General features: G+C 40.6%; 1 protein-coding gene across 2 annotated transcripts; it reads right to left on the bottom strand.

Annotated features, from left to right (window-relative positions):
* On the bottom strand, positions 1–26,198 carry LOC135546554 (tsukushi-like). Of its 2 annotated transcripts, none has more exons than XM_064975083.1 (2): positions 25,964–26,198; positions 1–4,000 (listed from the first exon to the last, which is right to left on the bottom strand). In XM_064975083.1, the coding sequence occupies exons 1-2, from the start codon at positions 25,970–25,972 to the stop codon at positions 2,939–2,941; spliced, it is 1,071 nt and encodes a 356-aa protein (XP_064831155.1). In that variant the 5' UTR covers positions 25,973–26,198; the 3' UTR covers positions 1–2,938. The 2 variants fall into 2 exon arrangements, with proteins under 2 accessions (XP_064831155.1, XP_064831156.1); XM_064975084.1 differs by lacking the exon at positions 25,964–26,198 and adding an exon at positions 6,109–6,260.
* Positions 26,199–26,467: the final 269 nt, after the last annotated feature.

Raw genomic sequence — 26,467 nt, forward strand, 5'->3', positions numbered from 1 at the left:
TGAAGTGGAACGACATTTATTAGATATTTCAAACTTTTTAACAAATCAAAAACTGAAAAACTGGGCGTGCAAAATTATTCCGCCCCCATAAGTTAATACTTTGTAGCGCCACCTTTTGCTGCGATTACAGCTGTAAGTCGCTTGGGGTATGTCTCTATCAGTTGTGCACATCGAGAGACTGAAATTTTTCCCATTCCTCCTTGCAAAACAGCTCGAGCTCAGTGAGGTTGGATGGAGAGCATTTGTGAACAGCAGTTTTCAGTTCTTTCCACAGATTCTCGATTGGATTCAGGTCTGGACTTTGACTTGGCCATTCTAACACCTGGATATGTTTATTTTTGAACCATTCCATTGTAGATTTTGCTTTATGTTTTGGATCATTGTCTTGTTGGAAGACAAATCTCCGTCCCAGTTTCAGGTCTTTTGCAGACTCCATCAGGTTTTCTTCCAGAATGGTCCTGTATTTGGCTCCATCCATCTTCCCATCAATTTTAACCATCTTCCCTGTCCCTGCTGAAGAAAAGCAGGCCCAAACCATGATGCTGCCACCACCACGTTTGACAGTGGGGATGGTGTGTTCAGAGGGATGAACTGTGTTGCTTTTACGCCAAACATAACATTTTGCATTGTTGCCAAAAAGTTCAATTTTGGTTTCATCTGACCAGAGCACCTTCTTCCACATGTTTGGTGTGTCTCCCAGGTGGCTTGTGGCAAACTTTAAACAACACTTTTTATGGATATCTTTAAGAAATGGCTTTCTTCTTGCCACTCTTCCATAAAGGCCAGATTTGTGCAATATACGACTGATTGTTGTCCTATGGACAGAGTCTCCCACCTCAGCTGTAGATCTCTGCAGTTCACCCAGAGTGATCATGGGCCTCTTGGCTGCATCTCTGATCAGTCTTCTCCTTGTATGAGCTGAAGGTTTAGAGGGACGGCCAGGTCTTGGTAGATTTGCAGTGGTCTGATACTCCTTCCATTTCAATATTATTGCTTGCACAGTGCTCCTTGGGATGTTTAAAGCTTGGGAAATCTTTTTGTATCCAAATCCGGCTTTAAACTTCTTCACAACAGTATCTCGGACCTGCCTGGTGTGTTCCTTGTTCTTCATGATGCTCTCTGCGCTTTTAAACGGACCTCTGAGACTATCACAGTGCAGGTGCATTTATACGGAGACTTGATTACACACAGGTGGATTGTATTTATCATCATTAGTCATTTAGGTCAACATTGGATCATTCAGAGATCCTCACTGAACTTCTGGAGAGAGTTTTCTGCACTGAAAGTAAAGGGGCTGAATAATTTTGCACGCCCAATTTTTCCGTTTTTGATTTGTTAAAAAAGTTTGAAATATCCAATAAATGTCGTTCCACTTCATGATTGTGTCCCGCATGTTGTTGATTCTTCACAAAAAAATACAGTTTTATATCTTTATGTTTGAAGCCTGAAATGTGGCAAAAGGTCGCAAAGTTCAAGGGGGCCGAATACTTTCGCAAGGCACTGTACAATCTTTATGCAGATGTTTAACATCCAAACCAGCTCATGTGCAGTTATGAGGATGATTGTCTCTTTTGGTCCATATTATACCACAGGGATAGCAACCAAGGCAGGTGTTCAAACATGCAGTTGTTGCACAGAATATCTGAAGGATTTTGGCCAATGTCGATCCAAAGTCGATGCTGTAGAATAGCTGCGACATTTACAATATTTCAAAGTAGGGTGAATAATACAATGTATCAAATGACATGTGGCACAGTGTTTCAGTTAAAACACACTTCTCTGTCAGAAGAGATATTAAAATACAAGACAAAACATGTCTGTGTTTAATACTAGTACAAGGACTGTTTTATGTTTTGGTCACGGTCATGAGAAACTGATTCAATAACGGAGTAGCGAAAAACCCCTGGGTGACATTCATAAATGTGTTTATGCATTGATTTGTTCAGACCACATTTCATCCTCAGTTTCAACCTCAACTGCTCTTTGAAACAGAACAGGCAATGTTGGCTTCTAGGTCTTAGACCATGTAAACATTACGGAGCAAGATAGCAGGAGAATGTGTCCACTTAATAAAACTAGACGTCAGAGGAGGCTGGTGGAAGGAGCTATAGGAGGATGTCACATTGTAACATCTGGAATGGAATAAATGGAACAGAGTCAAATGTGGTTTCCAATCTTCACCCAGCACAGCCAGAAGAGGACTGGCCACCCCTCAGAGCCTGGTTCCTCTAGGTTTCTTCCTAGGTTCCTGTCTTTCTAGGGAGTTTTTCCTAGCCACTGTGAATCTACATCTACATTGCTTCCTGTTTGGGGTTTTAGGCTGGGTTTCAACATAGCACTTTGTGACATCTGCTGATCTTAAAAGGGCTTTATAATTACATTTGATAGAAACATGTATTTGATTGATACCGTTTCATTTATTCCATTCCAGCCATTACAATGAGCCCGTCCTCCTATAGCGCCTCCCACCAGCTTCCTATGATATACATACTTAACTATATACTCTACATAAGATGTTTACCTTTCGTTCTGAAATAAGAGTGGTCCTTGCATAGTAATGTGCATACTTCAATGATCTGATGATTGTTATGGAATATAACAATATTTTCCCTAGTGGCAGAGGTCTGTTTCTATTTCCAGATCCTAAAGAACTAAATATGTTTAATATAATATCCATCAATGCTACTGCTAGCTTGTTACTGTAGTGGAAAGACATGCTTTATGCACAGCAAGCATGACGTGATAGTACAGTGGATTACTATAAATACCGCAGGCCTTTGGAATAAAAACACATTTTTGAATTGAAATTTAAACAACTGTTCAAATAGTAATTATCATGATTGGCGGCAATAACAAAGTGATATAGTGATATAAGGCACAGTTTTAGCACTAATGTGTTAGCTAGATGCCCACACTGACGGCAACGATCCGAACACAATCACGAGATAACCCCTTCAACGTCACAGGTTAGCACCTCGTCATGTTTCTGTTCCTGTCCGAGCTGCCTGTGAAACTGGCCCTGCTTTTGAGCCCTCCAACAATGGATATTCTGGCCCAGGGTGATACTCTTGATGATTGGCAAGTGACTTAGCATGTTATTTGGCAATGACGCCACTCCAGAGTTTGACAGATTGAGCTCCTGTAGAGACACAAGTCCACTGAACACAGCTGGGCTCAGTGTTTTTAGCTTGGCATTGTCGGAGAGGTCCAAGACCTGAAGGTTCTGTAGGCCTCTGAAACAGTTGGACTGGATGTTAAACAGCTCAGGAAGCCCACTGAGGGACAGGTAAACAAGGTCCTTGAGGTCCTCAAAAGCACCCTCCTCAATGCGGGAGATACTGTTCCCATCCAGGTTTAGGTCCCTCAGCAGGATGCCTTTTAACTTGGGCACGGCCCTCAGCTGGTTGGCTGCTAGAGTCAGGCTCTGGACATGTAGCAAGGGGCTCCTAGAAGAACTCCAGGAGACCACTGTCAGCCGGTTGTGGGACAGATCCACGCTGATTGGCTCTCCGTGATCTTTAGTGATGAACATGTCCAGATCAAACTCTCGGAAGTGGTTGTGGCTGAGGTCCACCTCGGCCAGGGGGAGGCCAGAGAAGCAGCCCTCGTTCAGGCCCTCCAACAAGTTGTGGCTGAGGTCCAGAGACTCCAGGTAGCGCAGCCTGGACAGGGCCTTGGGGCTGACCATGGAGATGAGGTTGTTGCTGAGGTCCAGGCTGACCAAGGTGGTATAGCCAGGCCCAGAGAGCATGGTGTCGGTCAGCAGGGACATAGAGTTGGAGGAGAGGTCCAGGTGGGCAGTGTCCAGGGGGATGGAGATGGGGTTGGTGCTAGGGCCCACTCCCCTGCAGTCCACCCTGGTCAGGCTGAAGCTGTCGAACAGGCCGAAGCTCTCCACCTCACAGTGGCAACCCGGGTGGCAATTCTTCACTGCTCCAGCTTGGCCATGGACAGCCAGGAGCATCCACAGGCTAACACACAGGAGAAACGCCATCATGTTCTGAGGGGACAAAAAAAACAAAAATGTTACGTCAAATGTATTCAGATGCTTTTAGTGTATGTGGACACCTCTTCAAATTTGTGGATTCGGCTATTTCAGGGATTCAATCTTGCAACCTTACGGTTAACTAGTCCAACGCTCTAACCACCTGCCTCACGAGGAGCCCGCCTCGTGCACATTCGCAAAAAAGGACAGTCGTTGCTCCAACGTGTACCTAACCATAAACATCACTGCTTTTCTTAAAATCAATACACAGAAGTATATATTTTTAAACCTGCATATTTAGCTAAAAGAATTCCAGGTTGGCAGGCAATATTAACCAGGTGAAAATTGTGTCACTTCTCTTGCATTCAATGCTGGCAGAGTCAGGGTATATGCAACAGTTTGGGCCGTCTGGCTCATTGCAAACTAATTTGCCAGAATTTTATGTAATTATAACATTGAAGGTCGTGCAATGTAACAGGAATATTTAGACTGATGGATGCCACACGTTAGATAAAATACCAAACGGTTCCGTATTTCACTGAAAGAATAAAACGTCTTGTTTTCGAGATGATAGTTTCCGGATTTGACCATATTAATGACCTAAGGCTCGCATTTCTGTGTGTTATTATGTTATAATTAAGTCTATGATTTGATAGAGCAGTCTGAGCGATGGTAGGCACCAGCAGGCTCATAAGCATTCATTCAAACAGCACTTTCGCGCGTTTTGCCAGCAGCTCTGCTGTTTATGATTTCAAGCCTATCAACTCCCGAGATTAGGCTGGTGTATCGATGTGAAATGGCTAGTTAGTTAGCGGGGTGCGCGCTAATAGCGTTTCAAACGTCACTCGCTCTGAGACTTGGAATTGTTGTTCCCCTTTCTCTGTATGGGTAACGCTGCTTCGAGTGTGGCTGTTGTCGTTGTGTTCCTGGTTCGAGTCCAGGGAGGAGCGAGGAGAGGTACGGAAGCTATACTGTTACACTGGCAATACTAAAGTGCCTATAAGAACATTCAATAGTCAAAAAATCATAATCGGTCGACCGATGATTTTGGAATGAGATGTTCGATGAGCAGGTATCCACATAGATATACTACATGACCAAAACTAAGAAAAGGTAAACGGAGAGATACATGGAATACTAATAATCTAATTGCTTCCATTTTTTCAAATTTAAAAAAGGTACAGCTAATTGGATATCATTTTCAGTGACCCAAAATAAAACACAGTATATGGGCTATTTAACAACACTGCATCATCCGGTGAACAGAGCAACACTACAGGCAGAGACACTACAGGCAGTAAATAAGCTGCGAGTCACATTGATATGCACTCCATTACGGAGATATAAATACATACAGCTAGCGTAAAACACAATGCATAAACATAATCTCCACATAGACATTAAAAACAAAATAAATATGACAAATGTGTTAACGACCACAATTTACTTTGATTTTTATCATTTTTATTTAGCAGACGCATGTTAGTAGTTCATGTTTTTAAACTGTATTCCTTCCCTCAAGCCACTTATCTGAACAACAACATTGAAGATTACACTCGGAGCAGACAGTAAATGTAGTTTTAGAATTCAAATAAAGAGTTTTTCCTTTCAAAATGCCACCGTAGCCATCTTTGTTGCTCTTGTTTCTGGATACACTTCAAGCTTTCCTTGCAACACAACCCAACAGCCCTAAGTTCTCTTTTCTTTGGGCTCTCAATGGATTTGACCTCATTTTCTTTATCAAAATGTATCAAATGTTTTCTTAGTTTACAACACAAACTATTCATGGTCCTGATGATGCAAGCAGAGACATCATCACTGAAGGTCCTTATACGATCTGTGTCTAATCTGTCTAATGTGTCTTTAGGAAAGTCCTCATCGGTCTCCTCCAAGCCGACAGTTATGTATAAAGATGTCGGAGACACCAGTAGCTACTCATTAGAAAGTTCACATTCACATATTAACTATTGTGTGGCAAAAGGCACGTATTGATGACTACTGTATCACAAATAACAATGGAATGCCATCGGCAAAACAGTTAAATGATTCCTTCAGAAACCTTGAAAACATTTAAATAACTTTAATAACCAAGCAATAACTAAAAATTAAAATGCACTTCATACCACTATTTTCTGTTGTTGTTGATAGTTTCTTGTTCACTGCACAGCTCTAGATATCTAACTGAGAAGGCTAGTGGTTCACAGGACTTTTGTTCCTGAACCCACCTAACTCGCGTCCTTTGTGCAGGAAAAATGATCTGCTTCTAAACCTCTTTGTGCACTTGGCAGCAACACTGCCATAATGAGCAGAGCACAGAGTACCCACACGCAACACATGGAAATTGGACAAAGGTTAAATGGGAAATCAGCAGTTGCTACATTCATTTAATTTGTACTTATAAATTAATGATATGTACCCATTGAGTATTTAAAGAATATAACTTAAATGTTTAGTTAAACTGTCATACACCATCAGAACACAAAATATAATCTTGCTTTACGCCAATGTTTGTAAACAAAGTAAATGAAAAACAAACACTGTATTGCCTAAAAACATGGTTAAAACTATCATTTTGATATCATGGATGGTCTGTCCTTGCATCTAAAGCTCTGTCTTTTGAGAGTAGTAACAATTCTCAAGCCCCATCCCAACAGCTTTTTACCAAAACAGTGGTGGGGAGGGCTTTAGTTTTGTTTCAATTGCTGATTGCTGCTTTAACAGTTGTAGTTGTATAACAACTGGATAAGCATTCAGGAGGTGTATACACAAGCATGACCCAGCAGAAAAGCCATTGAAGGATTGATCATTAATTCGTGCAGTGGGCCAAAGTTAGGTATAGTCTGTGGAAGGTTATCACATCAAGCTTTCCAGTAGTCAAATGACCAAAATTGACCTCCAATGGCCTCATGGGTGGAATGTTATTAATATCTTCTTTCATAATTTTGTAATTAATAAACTATTGGTGTTCCTATGTCAATGTGTTATGATATATTTCAGTCTTCAGTGATGTATAGAACGTGTAATATTGGGATGCAAACTCCAAATGAAATACATACTTTATCTGGCATGGTACAGGTGTCTTCTTTTTTTAACAACTTGACCATGTGTGTGAGCTGTATACTTTCGTTTCAAAGTAGATTTGTTTAAGACTACCAACAAACACTGTGTGGCCCTGATTTAGTCCACGGAAGTAAAAGGTTTGAAAGGTTCCAAAGGCTACAGAGTGACCTGCAAAGGCTACAGAGTGACCTGCAAAGGCTACAGAGTGACCTGCAAAGGCTACAGAGTGACCTGCAAAGGCTACAGAGTGACCTGCAAAGGCTACAGAGTGACCTGCAAAGGCTACAGAGTGACCTGCAAAGGCTACAGAGTGACCTGCAAAGGCTACAGAATGTTGGATAATCAAAAAGCACATCTGGAATACTTGAGATTCAACATGAAGACTGATTATATGTTAAGCTTCCCAAAAACTCTGATATACTCAACTGGAGTATATCATTTTGTGTGGTGGTTGAAACTGTTTATTCTATTAATCTGAAGGTTAAAAAACACCCAGTAATACTGGTTCTGATGTTTAATCAGGCAAATGTATACCGAATTTGAGTAATGTCGCAAAATGTTGGTTAAAAAAATATAATTCTGCAAAGATCTATCAGATTTGCACATAAATAAGTCACAGTTTCCCTGTATCCAGTTGAGCGACTGTGTGTATGTTGGTCAAACAGAACACGTGTTTTCATTGTTGACTCAAAGCCGAAGTACTCCCTACCATACAAGATAGACAAAATAAGTCAAAGAGATCTGCCCTATCAAATGATGGTCAGTAAATATTTCCCTATTAAACAAGATCAAGAGATGTATTATGCTTATGTTTTTCCTTCACTGACTTCTAGGGATGCACAATATATCGGTGAACATATCGGAATCGGACGATATTAGCTAAAAACGGCAACATCGGTATCGGCGAGACGTCTAGTTTAACGCAGATGTTAAAAAACAAAAAAACGTCAAAGCTACTGTGCTTACCTATATAACCTAGGTACATGATGCAATGACGCCATGCAAAATGTTGCGCTACACGTGCAACACAGCATTCCTAACCTAGCCCACACAATGTTGCCCTACCGGAGTTACATGGTAGTAGCGTCACTGCAATTAGCTTCACAACATATATACTATGGAGCGCCGATTGAGTCTTTGCGTGTCAAAAAAGATACAGTAGCACTGTCAAAGCTGTACAAAAAAAAGTCTGCAAACAAACAAACACTGGCCACAAACGATATGTTAACAATACCGAGTTGGTAATAAAGCATAATTTGTTCGACTGCAACTTCTGGGGTAACTAGCTTTAGCTTGGTACCTAGGTAGCACAAATACAACCAGCCTGAAAACAATGACCAATAGAAACTGCAGTCATTTTCATTATTTCATCATTCTTAGCAATAATTTAGGAATATTTGTGAGTGAGTATCAGCTAGGTTGCCACTTCTTGTTTGCCTATTGAAATTGAACTTCAGTTCATGAAAATAAATAGATAGTATTGGGTTTTATCCAGAACATGTGGCAATTATTTATTTCAGAAGGAGCCAGCAAAACTAGTGCACTCTGTCAGGACCCGGTTACGAACTCAGGTCTGGTGTGAGAAACAGTCACTTAGTAAACTGAGCCACTAATAGTCGGCAGAACCCAGAAGATGAGGCAGAGGTGATTTAATAAAGAAAAAAGTAAAAGATCTTCAAAAATATAAATCCACAACGTGAGAAAATGTATATCCTCCAAGACACAAGGAAAATCCACAAAGTGGTAAGAACAGCAGGGAAAAAAAACAAACCTCAAAAGAATAATTAAAAATAAACAAGAACAAAACCAGAGTACCTCAAGAAAATCCAACTAGAGAAACAAAAGGTTCACAGCATGGCTGGGGCTGGGTGCTAACATACAAACACAGAGCAAAGAACTAAGGAACACTAAGGGTTTAAATACATTCAAGGGAAATGAGGCACAGGTGCAAATAATAACTAGATCAAGGGAAAAACAAAAGGGTCCAAAAAGCACAATGGGGGCATCTAGTTAACAAAACCTGAACAATCCTGGCCAAATCCTGACACACTCTATATGTGCTCATTAGACACGCACCTGTCTGGGGTGAGAGATGCCGTGTGCTTTGCGGTTTACCAGATATTTTTTTCTGGAGTTTTCTTGAAGATCACTCTGTGACACGCTGCGGCGCTGTCGTTCAACAGCAGATGATGCGCTGTAAGCCATTGGTTTGTCATTCCCACTCGCCAAATGGTCTCATGCTCGCAACAAGTTCTGACTGAGCTCAATCGTCATGAAAAGCCAATAGAGAGATAAGATCCTCCCTTTCATACAAACTTTGAGAATTAACAAGGAGCTCCCTCAATGTGTTTTGTGCGGGGAAGTGCTCAGTAATGAGTCAATCAAATTCAAATTCATAAAATGACACGTTCTGACCAAACATCCAAAGCATGACGGTATACCCAGGGAATTATTTCAGAACAGGACAGAATGCTTCAGGAAACAGTGCTTCGACAGTGGAAAAGTAAGTCAGCTAGCAAGGCATTGTTGTCATTGTATAAAAAACAGAAATAAGGGAGTACACAGTTGAAGTCGGAAGTTTTAAAACTTGTTTTTCAACCACTCCACAAATTTCTTGTTAACAAACTATAGTTTCGGCAAGCCGGTTCAGACATCTACTTTGTGCATGACACAAGTACTTTTTCCAGCAATTGTTTACAGACAGATTGTTTCACTTATAAGTCACTGTATCACAAGTCCAGTGGGTCAGAAGTTAACGTACACTAAGTTGACTGTGCCTTTAAATAGATTGGAAAATTTCAGAAAATGATGTCATGGCTTTAGAAGCTTCTGATAGGCTAATTGACATCATATGAGTCAATTGGAGGTGTACCTGTGGATGTATTTCAAGGCCTACCTTCAAACTCAGTGCCTCTTTGCTTGACATCATAGGAAAATCAAAATAAATCAGCCAAGACCTCAGAAAAAAAATTGTAGACCTCCACAAGCCTGGTTTGTTCTTGGGAGCAATTTACAAATGCCTGAAGATACCACGTTCACCTGTACAAACAATAGTACGCAACTATAAACACCATGGGACCTCGCAGCCGTCATACCGCTCAGGAAGGAGACGTGTTCTGTCTCCTAGAGATGAACCTACTTTGGTGCGAAAAGTGCAAATCAATCCCATAACAACAGCAAAGGACCTTGTGAAGATGCTGGAGGAAACAGGTACAAAATAATCTATATCCACAGTAAAATGAGTTCTATATCGACATAAACCTGAAAGATCGCTCAGCAAGGAAGAAGCCACTGTTCCAAATCCGCCATAAAAAAGCCAGACTACGGTTTGCAACTGCACATGGGGACAAAGATCATACTTTGGAGAATTGTCCTCTGGTTTGATGGTACAAAAATAGAACTGTTTGGCCATAATGACCATTGTTATGTTTGGAGGAAAAAGGAGGCTTGCAAGCCGAAGAACACATTCCCAACTGTGAAGCACGAGGGTGGCAGCATCATGTTGTGGGGTGCTTTGCTGCAGGAGGGACTGTTGTACTTCACAAAATAGATGGCATCATGAGATAGGAGAATGATGTGTATATATTGAAGCAACATCTCAAGACATCAGTCAGGAAGTTAAAGCCTGGTCACGAATGGGTCTTCCAAATGGACAATGACCCTGTTTTGTTATGCATCTGTGTGATGTGATCAATCAGTTTGTTCCAGTTCAGTATAAAAATGTATTGAATTTTAACAGCAACAGTTCCAACCTAGACAAATATGTAAGAGTTTTTAATGGGGGAAATAAACGTGGGGCGGCAGGGTAGCCTAGTGGTTAGAGCATTGGACTAGTAATCGGAAGTTTGCGCGTTCAAACCCCCGAGCTGACAAGGTACAAATCTGTCGTTCTGCCCCTGAACAGGCAGTTAACCCACTGTTCCTAGGCCATCATTGAAAATAAGAATTTGTTCTAAACTGACCTGCCTGGTTAAATAAAGGTAAAAAATAAAATGACTAGCTATTTATATGGCCATTTCATTGTTATTTGCTTTGTCTATATTGCATTTGTTTTAGGCATAAGGACAATGAAATGTACCAATATTTAAGTATAGTTGCACATGTTCCTAAGCTTGGGTCCCAGGAAAACCCAGAATTTCTAATCTGGGTCCCAGGCTGAAAAAGTTGAAGAACCCCTGCTCTACAGTTTCCATGCCCTAATGTGAAACCAAATACAAATTAGTGCAAGGCAATAAGATAACGGTGGCTAAATGCCAGAGGGGAAGGCCTAAGGAGGAAAAATGTATAAGTAGTATGTGTCAAGACTGGAAAGGGAGTTGCTTCACGAACCAGCTCGGCTGTTATATTGTAATAAAAGTCAAATTGAACTCACAGGCTCCGGTATTTGAGAAATATGATTGACTGTTTACTTCCACGACACTAGCCAGCTACATAACACTGTTGCCCAAAGCTAATGTTATAAGCAGCCAGCTTGCTTCATCTGGCTAGTGAGGCTCAACCGGACCGGGTTATGTGTTGTGAAGCGAGCCTCGAGATGAGTGATGAAAAAGCTGCGACATTGGAGAAGGAAACACACAAGCTACAAGGGACAGTCAATAAGATTGAAACCGAAATGAATGAAATTAAAAAGGAGAACACCGTTCTGAGGGAAGCCTTACTGGACATACAAACTAGATCAATGAGAGAGAATCTGGTACTTACAGCTATCCAGGAGAAAGAAGGGGAAGTCCCTGAATCTGTAGTTAGAGAGTTCCTCCTTGCAGCGCTTCAGATCCCACGCGAAGTTATCGATAAAATCCAACCTGAACGTGTACACCGCTTCAGACAGAGAGGCCAGAGGTATGACCGAGAGAGGGCAGAGGTATGAATGCCCAATCGTTGCCAAATTTGCTTAATTTAAAGATAAAATAATGGGTAAAAGACTTGCTGGGCCCAAAATTGGCATGAATGATCAGTTTCCGAAGGAAATTGCAGAACGGCGCAAAGTTCTGTATCCAATTTTCAAAGAAAACAGATTAAAAGCGAAACGAGTAGCTCTCGTCGTTGATAAACTATATATTGATAACCAGTTGTTCAGAGACAAAGAATACTCCATGGTTATTTAAAAAAAATTACAAAATTCTCATAGATGAGGAAAATAAACACAATTCTAGCCCGGTTATGGATTGTAATAATACAATTAAAAAAATATAGCTTTTCTATATATCTTCACATATAACTAATTGAACACCCAAGCACTAATTCAACATAGTGAAGATAAAAACAAAGTAAACAGAAGGCACAGTATGTGTGGATGGTGTGGTGTGTGTTTATTTTTATTTGTTATATTGCTAAATTTGAGTGATTGAGTAATGAAATGGTTGCATATCCCAGAGCCAATGTATTGCTGTGGGCCAGGGTATGATATGCATTTCAATGTTGTTCAGATGATGGATATAGTTTTAGAATGAATTATACGTCTTATTTATTTATTGTCCTATCATGGTGGAACAGTTTTAAAATAGATACATTTGATTTATTTTTGTCCTATCATGGGGAACTACATTTTAAAAATAAATTATATCTAATTATTTATTTATGATCCTATTTTAATGGTAAGATCCTATTTTAATAGTAATACCCTAGACACCCACCTGAATGACCCAGATACTAAGGAGAAGTCCCTAACTGTTTCATGTGCATGCTGTAAGCGTTTACAAACATATATTTGAATATAAATAATTGAAAGTTGTGTCTCATTATGATAGATGGTGAAATAAGTATAGCCAGTTACAATTGTAATGGCCTAGCAGAAAATAAGAAAAGACAATCAGTATTTACCTGGCTAAAAGAGAAGGAATATAATATCTATTGTTTACAGGAAACCCATTCAACAGTTTTAGATAAAGTTTTGTGGAAAAAAAACTGGGGGGGGCGAAATATACTTCTCCCAAAGAAGAAGAAGGGCAAAGAAATTCCAAAGGGGTGATGGTTTTAATTAACAATAATTTTGATCCAAATGTGCAAATTGTCCAAACAGATCCTCAAGGTAGATGGATTATTTTAAATATGTTATTGGACAATAAACATATATGGCTTATTAACCTTTACGGTCTGAATAATGATTTTTTGATTTCACCTTTATTTCACCAGGTAGGCAAGTTGAGAACAAGTTCTCATTTACAATTGCGACCTGGCCAAGATAAAGCAAAGCAGTTCGACACATACAACAACAGAGTTACACATGGAGTAAAACAAACATACAGTCAATAATACAGTATAAACAAGTCTATATACGATATGAGCAAATGAGGTGAGATAAGGGAGGTAAAGGCAAAAAAAAAGGCCATGGTGGCGAAGTAAATACAATATAGCAAGTAAAACACTGGAATGGTAGTTTTGCAGTGGAAGAATGTGCAAAGTAGAAATAAAAATAATGGGGTGCAAAGGAGCAAAATAAATAAATAAATAAAATAAATACAGTAGGGAAAGAGGTAGTTGTTTGGGCTAAATTATAGGTGGGCTATGTACAGGTGCAGTAATCTGTGAGATGCTCTGACAGTTGATGCTTAAAGCCAGTGAGGGAGATAAGTGCTTTCAGTTTCAGAGATTTTTGTAGTTCGTTCCAGTCATTGGCAGCAGAGAACTGGAAGGAGAGGCGGCCAAAGAAAGAATTGGTTTTGGGGGTGACCAGAGAGATATACCTGCTGGAGCACGTGCTACAGGTGGGGGATGCTATGGTGACTAGGGAGCTGAGATAAGGGGGGACTTTACCTAGCAGGGTCTTGTAGATGACATGGAGCCAGTGGGTTTGGCGACAAGTATGAAGCGAGGGCCAGCCAACGAGAGTGTACAGGTCGCAATGGTGGGTAGTATATGGGGCTTTGGTGACAAAACGGATTGCACTGTGATAGACTGCATCCAATTTGTTGAGTAGGGTATTGGAGGCTATTTTGTAAATGACGTCGCCGAAGTCGAGGATTGGTAGGATGGTCAGTTTTACATGGGTATATTTGGCAGCATGAGTGAAGGATGCTTTGTTGCGAAATAGGAAGCCAATTCTATATTTAACTTTGGATTGGAGATGTTTGATGTGGGTCTGGAAGGAGAGTTTACAGTCTAACCAGACACCTAGGTATTTGTAGTTGTCCACGTATTCTAAGTCAGAGCAGTCCAGAGTTGTGATGTTGGACAGGCGGGCAGGTGCATGCAGCGATCGGTTGAAGAGCATGCATTTAGTTTTACTTGTATTTAAGAGCAATTGGAGGCCACGGAAGGAGAGTTGTATGGCAGTGAAGCTTGCCTGGAGGGTTGGTAACAGTGTCCAAAGAAGGGCCAGAAATATACAGAATGGTGTTGTCTGTGTAGAGGTGGATCAGAGACTCACCAGCAGCAAGAGCGACATCATTGATGTATACAGAGAAGAGAGTAGGTCCAAGAATTGAACCCTGTGGCACCCCCATAGAGACTGCCAGAGGTCCGGACAGCAGACCCTCCGATTTGACACACTGAACTCTATCAGAGAGGTAGTTGGTGAACCAGGCGAGGCAATCATTTGAGAAACCAAGGCTGTCGAGTCTGCCGATGAGGATGTGGTGATTGACAGAGTCGAAAGCCTTGGCCAGATCAATGAATACGGCTGCACAGTAATGTTTCTTATCGATGGCGGTTAAGATATCGTTTAGGACCTTGTGCGTGGCTGAGGTGCACCCATGACCAGCTCTGAAACCAGATTGCATAGCAGAGAAGGTATGGTGAGATTCAAAATGGTCGGTAATCTGTTTGTTGACTTGGCTTTCGAAGACCTTAGAAAGGCAGGGTAGGATAGATATAGGTCTGTAGCAGTTTGGGTCAAGAGTGTCCCCCCCCTTTGAAGAGGGGGATGACCACAGCTGCTTTCCAATCTTTGGGAATCTCAGACGACACGAAAGAGAGGTTGAACAGGCTAGTAATAGGGGTGGCAACAATTTCGGCAGGTAATTTTAGAAAGAAAGGGTCCAGATTGTCTAGCCCGGCTGATTTGTAGGGGTCCAGATTTTGCAGCTGTTTCAGAACATCAGCTGACTGGATTTGGGAGAAGGAGAAATGGGGAAGGCTTGGGCGAGCTGCTGTGGGGGGTGCAGTGCTGTTGACCGGGGTAGGAGTAGCCAGGTGGAAAGCATGGCCAGCAATAGAAAAATGCTTATTGAAATTCTCAATTATAGTGGATTTATCAGTGGTGACAGTGTTTCCTATCTTCAGTGCAGTGGGAAGCTGGGAGGAGGTGTTCTTATTCTCCATGGACTTTACAGTGTCCCAGAACTTTTTTGAGTTAGTGTTGCAGGAGGCAAATTTCTGCTTGAAAAAGCTAGCCTTGGCTTTTCTAACTGCCTGTGTATAATGGTTTCTAGCTTCCCTGTACAGCTGCATATCACGGGGGCTGTTCGATGCTAATGCAGAACGCCATAGGATGTTTTTGTGTTGGTTAAGGGCAGTCAGGTCTGGGGAGAACCAAGGGCTATATCTGTTCCTGGTTCTAAATTTCTTGAATGGGGCATGCTTATTTAAGATGGTTAGGAAGGTATTTAAAAAAAAATAACCAGGCATCCTCTACTGACGGGATGAGATCAATATCCTTCCATGATACCCCGGCCAGGTCGGTTAGAAAGGCCTGCTCGCTCAAGTGTTTCAGGGAGCGTTTGACAGCGATGAGTGGAGGTTGTTTGACCTCTGACCCATTACGGATGCAGGCAATGAGGCAGTGATCGCTGAGATCTTGGTTGAAGACAGCCAAGGTGTATTTAGAGGGCAAGTTGGTTAGGATGATATCCATGAGGGTGCCCATGTTTAAGGCTTTGGGGGGGGGGGGGGTGGGTACCTGCTAGGTTCATTGATAATTTGTGTGAGATTGAGGGCATCAAGCTTAGATTGTAGGATGGCTGGGGTGTTAAGCATGTTCCAGTTTAGGTCGCCTAGCAGCACGAGCTCTGAAGATAGATGGGGGCAATCAGTTCACATATGGTGTCCAGAGCACAGCTGGGGGCAGAGGGTGGTCTATAGCAGGCGGCAACGGTGAGAGACTTGTTTTTAGAGAGGTGGATTTTTAAAAGTAGAAGTTCAAATTCTTTGGGTACAGACCTGGATAGTAGGACATAACTATGATGATCCAAGCTTCTTTGAAAATACAGTATATATAAGAATTTATCAACTCTACAAGTAACACTAGACTATTATTATGGTGGGAGATTTTAATACAGTCTTAAATACCTCTATGGCCTGGAAAGGAAATCACACTACAAAACTATCACCCTCAGGCACTTAAAGAAATCATGAATGTCATGGATATATTGGAATTAGTGGATATATGGATACTTAAATAGCCTGACCTAGTGAGATATACATGGCGGAGGCTTAATCAAGCTAGTCGCCTTGACTACTTTCTTATACCATTCTCTCTGGCACCAAAAGTTTAAAAAGTGTTGATAGGGGACAGAATGCGGTCGGATCATCACATAATTGGCATATATATTACTCTTACAGAATTTCCACGTGGGCGAGGATATTGGAAATGTAATCAAAGCCTACTAGATGATAAATTGTTTAGAACTAGGACAGAAGAATTTATAACTGACTTTTTCAGACATAACATAGGTACAGCAGATCCCCTTACTGTATGGGACACTTTTAAATGTGCCTTTAGAGGCAATGCTATTCAGTACTCATCTATAAAACAAAAGCAATTTAGATCAAAAGAGTCCATATTAACAAAGGAAATTGAAGGACTAACAGTACAGTTAGATAGCAATAAAAACAGTACTATAGAGGCACAGAATAAGTTAGAGGAAAAACAAAAAGAAATGGAGGAACTTATTCAAGAAAGATCTAGTATAATATATTATAATAATAAAGCGAACTGGATGGAATATGGAGAAAAATGCACCAAATTATTTTTCAATCTTCAATATAGAAATGCTACCAACATTTATTTATTAAAACTTGTTACAAATGATGGAGTCACGCATGATTCACCAAATTATATTTTGAAAGAGGAAGTAAAGTACTTTAAGAATATGTTTTCATTGCAGGCTCCTCCATCTCCACTAACTGAAACTAATTATATGGATTTTTTTCCTAATAATTATGTAAAATTAATATCTGTACAGAAAGACTCATGTGAAGGCCAAATTACAGAGGAGGAACTGCTTGAGGCAATTGGGACCTTTAAGGATGGGAAAACTCCAGGGCTGGATGGCACCAGTGGAAGTATACAAAACGTTTTGTTGGTATATGGTCAAAGGACCATTATTGGCTTGTTTTAACCACTCCTATATAAATGGTGGATTATTAGACACGCAACAAGAAGGTCTGATATCATAATTACTAAAACAGGACCCTAGTGGTATATATAAAGAGCCAGTCCATTTAAAAAAAAATGGAGACCTCTTACACTTCAGTGTTGTGATGCAAAAATCCTAGCAAAATGCTTGGCAAATAGAATTAAAAAAGTATTGTCAGATATTATTTATCCTAATCAGACAGGTTTTTTACATGGAAAATACATTGGAGATATTATAAGACCAGTACTGGAAACAATAGAACACTATGAAATATCGGGGACACCAGGCCTGGTTTTCATAGCTGATTTTGAAAAGGCTTTTGATAAAGTACGACTGGAGTTTATATATAAATGCCTAGAACATTTCAATTTTGGGGAATCTCTTATAAAATGGGTTAAGGTATGTATAGTAACCCTAGGTGTAAAATAGTAAATAATGGCTACATCTCAGAAAGTTTTAAACTATCTAGAGGAGTAAAACAAGGTTGTCCACTATCGACATATCTATTTATTATTGCCATCGAAATGTTAGCTGCTAAGATGAGATCAAACAATTAATATTAAGGGATTAGAAATCCGTGGCTTAAAAACCAAGGTGTCATTGTACGCTGATGATTCATATTTTCTTTTAAAACCACAATTAGAGTCTCTCCACGGCCTCTTAGAGGATCTAGATACTTTTGCTATCCTCTCTGGATTAAAATCAATTATGATAAATGTACCATATTACGTATTGGATCACTAAAAAAAAATGCACATTTTACATTACCATGTAGTTTACCAATTAAATCGTCTGACGGAGATGTGGACATACTCGGTATACAAATCCCAAAAGAAAGAAATGACAAAAATGGAAGAGGCAAGTAGAAGGGGAAAAAAGTAAGGAACTTGTATGTCGGGCCTGTATTAAAGAACATAAATGGTTAAAGAAAAGTGTGATGAATAAAAACATATACCAATTTCATTTAAGGACCAAAAACTGTCAGCTGTGCCATATAAATTGCAAAATAGTTGGGAAGAGATTTGCGATGAACCCATTCCATGGCACATGGTTTATGAATTGATACGCAAAACACCGGATTCAAAACTTCGAATTTTTCAATATAAATTACTATACAAAATTCTTGCAACTAATAGAATGTTATATATATATGGGGGATACAATCTTCCCAGCTCTGCAGATTCTGCTGTGAGGAGGCAGAGTCATTAGATCATTTATTTTGGTTCTGTCCATATGTTGTTCGTTTTTGGTCACAGGTCCAGGAATGACTGAAGAATTGCAACATTTGCCTAGAACTAACACTACAGATAGCAATACTGGGTGATTTGAAAAGCCATAGTCAAGCAATCAATAATATAATGATTATTTTAGCAAAAATTTATATTTTTAATTTACAATCTGTAGAAGCTATGAGAATAGGAAGGTTCAATTCTTTTGTGAAGCATCACAGCACAGTTGAAAAAAATATGGCAAATAGAAATCCGAAATGGGTTGAATGGAGCTGAAGGGTGGGACTAATAACAAGATAAACAATGTAAAGCATACGGGATCTGTAAAATGTATATAGGTTCGGAACTTCTGTGAAATATCATAGTTACAAATAGAAATCAAACTGGATGGACATCAGAAATAGAGGAAGAACTATTGTAAAGTAGACTGTCTGTAAAATGTATATAAGATGTATAAATTGAAGGTAAAATCAGAAGTGTTTATTAGTTTACTCCAATTGGGGGATCGGCGGTAGGGTTTGTGGGGAATAATAATAAAAGGTATCATCTTTAAAAAAAGTATGATGTTTATATAGGTACACGTATGTATATATGTATGCATGCATGTATGGATATATATATCAAAAATATGGGGGATTGGAAATGATGCAGACAATTACATTGGAAGCAACATTCTTTCTGCAAAATTAAACTGATCCACCCCTTAAAAAAATGTATAATAATAATAATAATTAAAAAACTATGCTAATGAAACAGATGATGTTGTTATGCTATGTTACTGGGGAATAACATTGTTTGCATCCATGAGCTGGCTAGCTTTTTTTATGACAAGCACTGTAGGTGCGCGAGACAACTTTACCAGCATAATAGCATACGTATCGATGAATTGTTGTGACATATGAAATACAAGTAATAGTGTAATCAATGTTTAATAACTACGTAAAAAAATGTATGAGCATATTAAATTATTATGTGACGTGCAGTCATATTCAGGTCCTGATTGGTCAACAAGCTTATTTGACACGTCAAATAGTTTTTTTTTGACACGCAAAGACCCAAATGGTGTTCCATAGAAATCCCGGTTGAGAATGAAACAACTGATCAAATGAACAACAAAACAGCACAGCCAGTAAGTGAAAGAAAGGTTTTGATTATATTTTACTGGTAATGGGGACATATGTAAATGGAAACAAAATAACTTTTTGGTCAGTGTGTGTGTGTGTAACCTTTAACTAGGCAAGTCAGCTAAGAAGAAATACAGTGCCTTGCGAAAGTATTCGGCCCCCTTGAACTTTGCAACCTTTTGCCACATTTCAGGCTTCAAACATAAAGATATAAAACTGTATTTTTTTGTGAAGAATCAACAACAAGTGGGACACAATCATGAAGTGGAATGACATTTATTGGAAATTTCAAACTTTTTTAACAAATCAAAAACTGAATAATTGGGCGTGCAAAATTATTCAGCCCCCTTAAGTTAATACTTTGTAGTGCCACCTTTTGCTGCGATTACAGCTGTAAGTTGCTTGGGGTATGTCTCTATCAGTTGTGCACATCGAGAGACTGACATTTTTTCACATTCCTCCTTGCAAAACAGCTCAAACTCAGTGAGGTTGGATGGAGAGCATTTGTGAACAGCAGTTTTCAGTTCTTTCCACAGATTCTCGATTGGATTCAGGTCTGGACTTTGACTTGGCCATTCTAACACCTGGATATGTTTATTTTTGAACCATTCCATTGTAGATTTTGCTTTATGTTTTGGATCATTGTCTTGTTGGAAGACAAATCTCCGTCCCAGTCTCAGGTCTTTTGCAGACTCCATCAGGTTTTCTTCCAGAATGGTCCTGTATTTGGCTCCATCCATCTTCCCATCAATTTTAACCATCTTCCCTGTCCCTGCTGAAGAAAAGCAGGCCCAAACCATGATGCTGCCACCACCATGTTTGACAGTGGGGATGGTGTGGTCGGGGTGATGAGCTGTGTTGCTTTTACGCCAAACATAACGTTTTGCATTGTTGCCAAAAAGTTCAATTTTGGTTTCATCTGACCAGAGCACCTTTTTCCACATGTTTGGTGTGTCTCCCAGGTGGGCTTGTGGCAAACTTTAAACAACACTTTTTATGGATATCTTTAAGAAATGGCTTTCTTGCCACTCTTCCATAAAGGCCAGATTTGTGCAATATACGACTGATTGTTGTCCTATGGACAGAGTCTCCCACCTCAGCTGTAGATCTCTGCAGTTCATCCAGAGTGATCATGGGCCTCTTGGCTGCATCTCTGATCAGTCTTCTCCTTGTATGAGCTGAAAGTTTAGAGGGACGGCCAGGTCTTGGTAGATTTGCAGTGGTCTGATACTCCTTCCATTTCAATATTATTGCTTGCACAGTGCTCCTTGGGATGTTTAAAGCTTGGGAAATCTTTTTGTATCCAAATCCGGCTTTAAACTTCTTCACAACAGTATCTCGGACCTGCCTGGTGTGTTCCTTGTTCTTCATGATGCTCTCTGCGCTTTTAACGGACCTCTGAGACTATCACAGTGCAGGTGCATTTATACGGAGACTTGATTACACAGGTGGATTGCATTTATCATCATTAGTCATTTAGGTCAACATTGGATCATTCAGAGACCCTCACTGAATTTCTGGAGAGAGTTTGCTGCACTGAAAGTAAAGGGGCTGAATAATTTTGCACGCCCAATTTTTCAGTTTGATTTGTTAAAAAAGTTTGAAATATCCAATAAATGTCATTCCACTTCATGATTGTGTCCCACTTGTTGATTCTTCACAAAAAAATACGGTTTTATATCTTTATGTTTGAGGCCTGAAATGTGGCAAAAGGTCGCAAAGTTCAAGGGGGCCGAATACTTTCGCAAGGCACTGTAGATACTTTTGTACCCGTTTCCTCCAGCATCGTCACAAAGTCCTTTGCTGTTGTTCTGGGATTGATTTGCACTTTTCACATCACAGTACATTAATCTCTAGGAGACAGAAAGCGTCTCCTTCCTGATCAATATGACGGCTGCGTACTATTGTTTGTACAGATAAACGTGGTACCTTCAGGCGTTTGGAAATTGCTCCCAGGGATATCCAAGACTTTTGGAGGTCTACATTTTTTTTCTGAGGTCTTGGCTGATTTTCCCATGATGTCAAGCACAGAGACACTGGGTTTGAAGGTAGGCCTTGAAATACATCCACAGGTACACATCCAATTGACTCAAATGATGTCAATTAGCCTATCAGAAGCTTCTAAAGAATGACATAATTTTACTGAATTTTCAAAGCTATTTAAAGGCACAGTCAACTTGGTGTATGTACACTTCTGACACACTGGAATTGTGATACAGTGAATTATAAGTGAAATAATCTGTCTGAAAACAATTGTTGGAAAAATGACTTGGGTCAAGCACAAAGTAGATGTGCTAACCGACTTACCAAAACTATAGTTTGTTAACAAGACATTTGTGGAGTGGTTGAAAAATGAGTTTTAATGCCTCCAACCTAAGTGTATGTAAACTTCCGACTTCAACTGTATGTGTACATTTATTTTGCAAAGCTTGCATGTGACGTGTCCGGTTTGGGCAGTGTGTTAAACAGTGTCGTTGTCCAATTGGAAGGTGAACCTTCACCCCAGATTGAGGTCCTTAGCGCTCTGGAGCAGGTTTTTGTCAACAATCTCTTATAACTTTCCTCCATTCATCTTTCCCTCGATCCTGACCAGTCTCCCAGTCCCTGCCACTCAAAAACATCCCTAGAGCATGAGGCTGCCACCACAATGCTTCACCGTAGGGGATGGTATTGGCCAGGTGATAAGCGGTGCCTGGTTTCCTCCAGACATGACGCTTGGCATTCAGGCCAATCTTGGTTTCATCAGACCAGAGAATCTTGTTTCTCATGGTCTGAGAGTCCTTTAGGTGCCTTTTGACAAACTCCAAACAGGCTGTCATGTGCCATTCACTGAGGAGTGACTTCCGTCTGGCCACTGTACAATAAATGCCTGATTGATGGAGTGCTTCAGAGATGGTTGTCCTTCTGGAAGGTTCTCACATCCCCACAGAGGAACTCTGGAGATCTGTCAGAGTGACCATCGGGTTCTTGGTCACCTCCCTGACCAAGGCCCTTCTGACCCGGATACTCAGTTTGGCCGTGCGGCCAGCTCTAGGAACAGTCTTGGTGGTTCCAAACTTCTTCCATTTAAAAATGATGGAAGCCACTGTGTTCTTGGGGATCTTTAATGCAGCAGACATTTTTTGGAACTCTTTCCCAGATCGGTGCCTCAAAACAAGCCTGAGAGCTCTACAGACAATTCCTTCAACCTCATGGCTTGGTTTTTGCTCTGACATGCACTGTCAACTTTGGGACCTTTTTTTGGACAGGTGTGTGCCTTTCCAAACCATGTCCAGTCGATTGAATTTACCACAGGTGGACTCAAATCAAGTTGTAGAATCATCTCAAGCATGACCAATGGAAACAGGATGCACCTGAGCTAAATTTCGAGTCGAATAGCAAAGGGTCTGAATATTTATGTACTGTACATAAGCTATTTCTACTTTTTATTTTTTATCCAATGGCAGAAATGTCTAAAAACCTGTTTCACTTTGTCATTATGGGTATTGTGTGTAGATTGATGAGGGAAAAAAAATTGAATCCATTTTAGAACAAGGCTGTAACGTAACAAAATGTGGAAAAGGTGAAGGGGTCTGAATACTTTCCAAACGCACGGTACATTTCATCTGACTTTCCTTATTCTTTAACTCTCAACATGTGAGTAATACAAAGCTACCTATGTGGGAAGGCCACCCCCAGGTGGTAAGGGTAGGCAACAACATCTCCAACCCGCTGATCCTCAACACTGGGGCCCCACAAGGGTGCGTTCTGAGCCCTCTCCTGTACTCCCTGTTCACCCACGACTGCGCGGCCACGCACGCCTCCAACTCAATCATCAAGTTTGCGGACGACACAACAGTGGTAGGCTTGATTACCAACAACGACGAGACGGCCTACAGGGAGGAGTTGAGGGCCCTCGGAGTGTGGTGTCAGGAAAATAACCTCACACTCAACGTCAACAAAACTAAGGAGATGATTGTGGACTTCAGGAAACAGCAGAGGGAACACCCCCCTATCCCCATCGATGGAACAGTAGTGGAGAGGGTAGTAAGTTTTAAGTTCCTCGGCATACACATCACAGACAAACTGAATTGGTCCACTCACACAGACAGCATTGTGAAGAAGGCGCAGCAGCGCCTCTTCAACCTCAGCAGGCTGAAGAAATTTGGCTTGTCACCAAAAGCACTCACAAACTTCTACAGATGCACAATCGAGAGCATCCTGGCGGGCTGTATCACCGCCTGGTACGGCAACTGCTCCGCCCACAACTGTAAAGCTCTCCAGAGGGTAGTGAGGTCTGCACAACGCATCACCGGGGGCAAACTACCTGCCCTCCAGGACACCTACACCACCCGATGTTACAGAAAGGTCATAAAGATCATCAAGGACAACAACCACCCGAGCCACTGCCTGTTCACCCCGCTCTCATCCGGAAGGCGAGGTCAGTACAGGTGCATCGAAGCTGGGACCGAGAGACTGAAAAACAGCTTCTATCTCAAGGCCATCAGACTTAAACATCAACCACTAACATTGAGTGGCTGCTGCCAACACACTGACTCAACTCCAGCCACTTTAATAATGGGAATTGATGGGAAATGATGTAAAATATATCACTAGCCACTTTAAACAATGCTACCTAATATAATGTTTACATACCCTACATTATTCATCTCATATGTATACGTATATACTGTACTCTATATCATCTACTGCATCCTTATGTAATACATGTATCACTAGCCACTTTAACTATGCCACTTTGCTTACATACTCATATGTATATACTGTACTCAATACCATCTACTGTATCTTGCCTATGCTGCTCTGTACCATCACTCATTCATACATCTCTATGTACATATTATTTATCCCCTTACACTGTGTATAAGAAATTAGTTTTGGAATTGTTAGTTAGATTACTTGTTGGTTATTACTGCATTGTCGGAACTAGAAGCACAAGCATTTCGCTACACTCACATTAAAATCTGCTATCCATGTGTATGTGACAAATAAAATTTGATTTGATCTGGGAAGGATGTTTTAATGCATTTTCAGCTATTGTTCAGTCTAATTTGATGTCCCGGCATCTGAGGATGGGTTGAGCCTCATTAGTATAGGCCTACGTAGTAAGGCTAAGAGTGTATTTTACCAGCTTAATCCCAAAATCAAAGCCTACAAACAATGTAATTAGGAGATAGATGGTGCGGGCACGCTAATCCATTTAAGACAAATGAATGCATGACATTAAGAAGAGCCACGTTTAATCTGAATTTGAAGTAGTACAAAAAAACAGTATAGGCTAGGCTCATCAGGACAACAACAAGTAAATCCTCATTTGCCATGATTAATTTGGTTGAACTATTGCACTGATAACACTGTCCATCTGTCTGTGTTGTCAGTGTATCGTTAGAGATTACATCGCGTGTTAAGACTTCAAAAGTGGTCTTAAAATGAGTTCTACACCATCTGTTTTGAATATCTAGCTTCCTGACTCAATCCCAAATTAATGGAAACGACGGGCACTAATTTCATCATTTCAGACACTTCATTTCATAGTTCAGACGGTACCTATCTTTCACTTTCATTGAGGAATACACAGTGTGGTGCATTAGATTTTAGAGTGACGTTTCTCGTATTTGCCATAATAATCGTTAAACCATGGCAATGTTTTCCTTGCATTCTTTAGATAAAGTCTGACTCAAAGCCCTATGCATGCATATCCAGGCTGCCTACATGACACTTAAGAAAAAAAAATGGTTTAGTACTTAAGCGCAATATGAAATGGAGGAGTAATACGACTACAAGGCTAGCAAATGAACTTCGTTTTCCGCTGGAAATCACATTTCCTGTAGCCGTGGCAAACCTAGCCTTACCTTGCAGCCTACTTTTCTGAGACTGTCAAGCTCATCCGTGTGGTACCTCAGAAAATAATCAAATCTCATATCTACCAGACTACTACCAAGTTCCGCCACCTTTCTCTGTCAATCATCACTCGATTTGTCACTGTCTCTGAAGCACATCACCCAACCAAGTTTACGCATTTGGCCTGTGCATAAGTAATGGTTTTCAGGGGTCTAAAATATAAAGTAGCTATAGGATTATAATTGTAATTAATAATATGTACAATGAGCCTAATAGCCTATGAGGAGGAGCGCAGTTTTTCTGAGAAATCAGAAATATCATCTGACCTCCATGGTTCCGAGGCTTGAAAACCTTGAAATCCAAAGAAAACTCTCAAATACCGTTGATAATAATGGTTATTCTAAGTTGCTCACATATTTTCAGACATACCTTGACCATCAAATATAAATTTAGATAGTTGGCTCGCCTGGACAATCCAGTTCACTTCACAGCGCCGAGGAATCCTGCATGAGACTCAACCTCCGCACCCATTTTTATAAATCCCATATCATTGTGTGGTTCAGGCAAGCTAGAGAGATGTCTTGCGGTTTTATATTAACTGTCAGTGCTGCGAATAGCTATTCTGATTGGAGGTCGAGACGAGACTCCCCCCAACTTCTTCGCTGAGCACTGAAGTCCGGATAGGTTTCCGCCAGCACCCCTGTCCTTTTCTAATCACTTTTGATGTTGGACGCGAACGGTGCGCGCTCTAGTGGAGAGACTGGTGCGAGGACCGACATGAAATTATTCCATTGTTACAGATATACAGAATGTTATGCAATAGAGCCCCACAGTGGAAGTGTCATAATATCCATAGAACCGAGCGGTCAAATACGGAAATGGGTCCAATTGTTCACCCACCATTCATTTTTCACACTGGGCATCAAAATAAAG

This window comes from Oncorhynchus masou, chromosome 9 (genome assembly GCF_036934945.1).
Source record: "Oncorhynchus masou masou isolate Uvic2021 chromosome 9, UVic_Omas_1.1, whole genome shotgun sequence".
In the NCBI taxonomy this organism is placed as follows: Eukaryota; Metazoa; Chordata; class Actinopteri; order Salmoniformes; family Salmonidae; genus Oncorhynchus; species Oncorhynchus masou.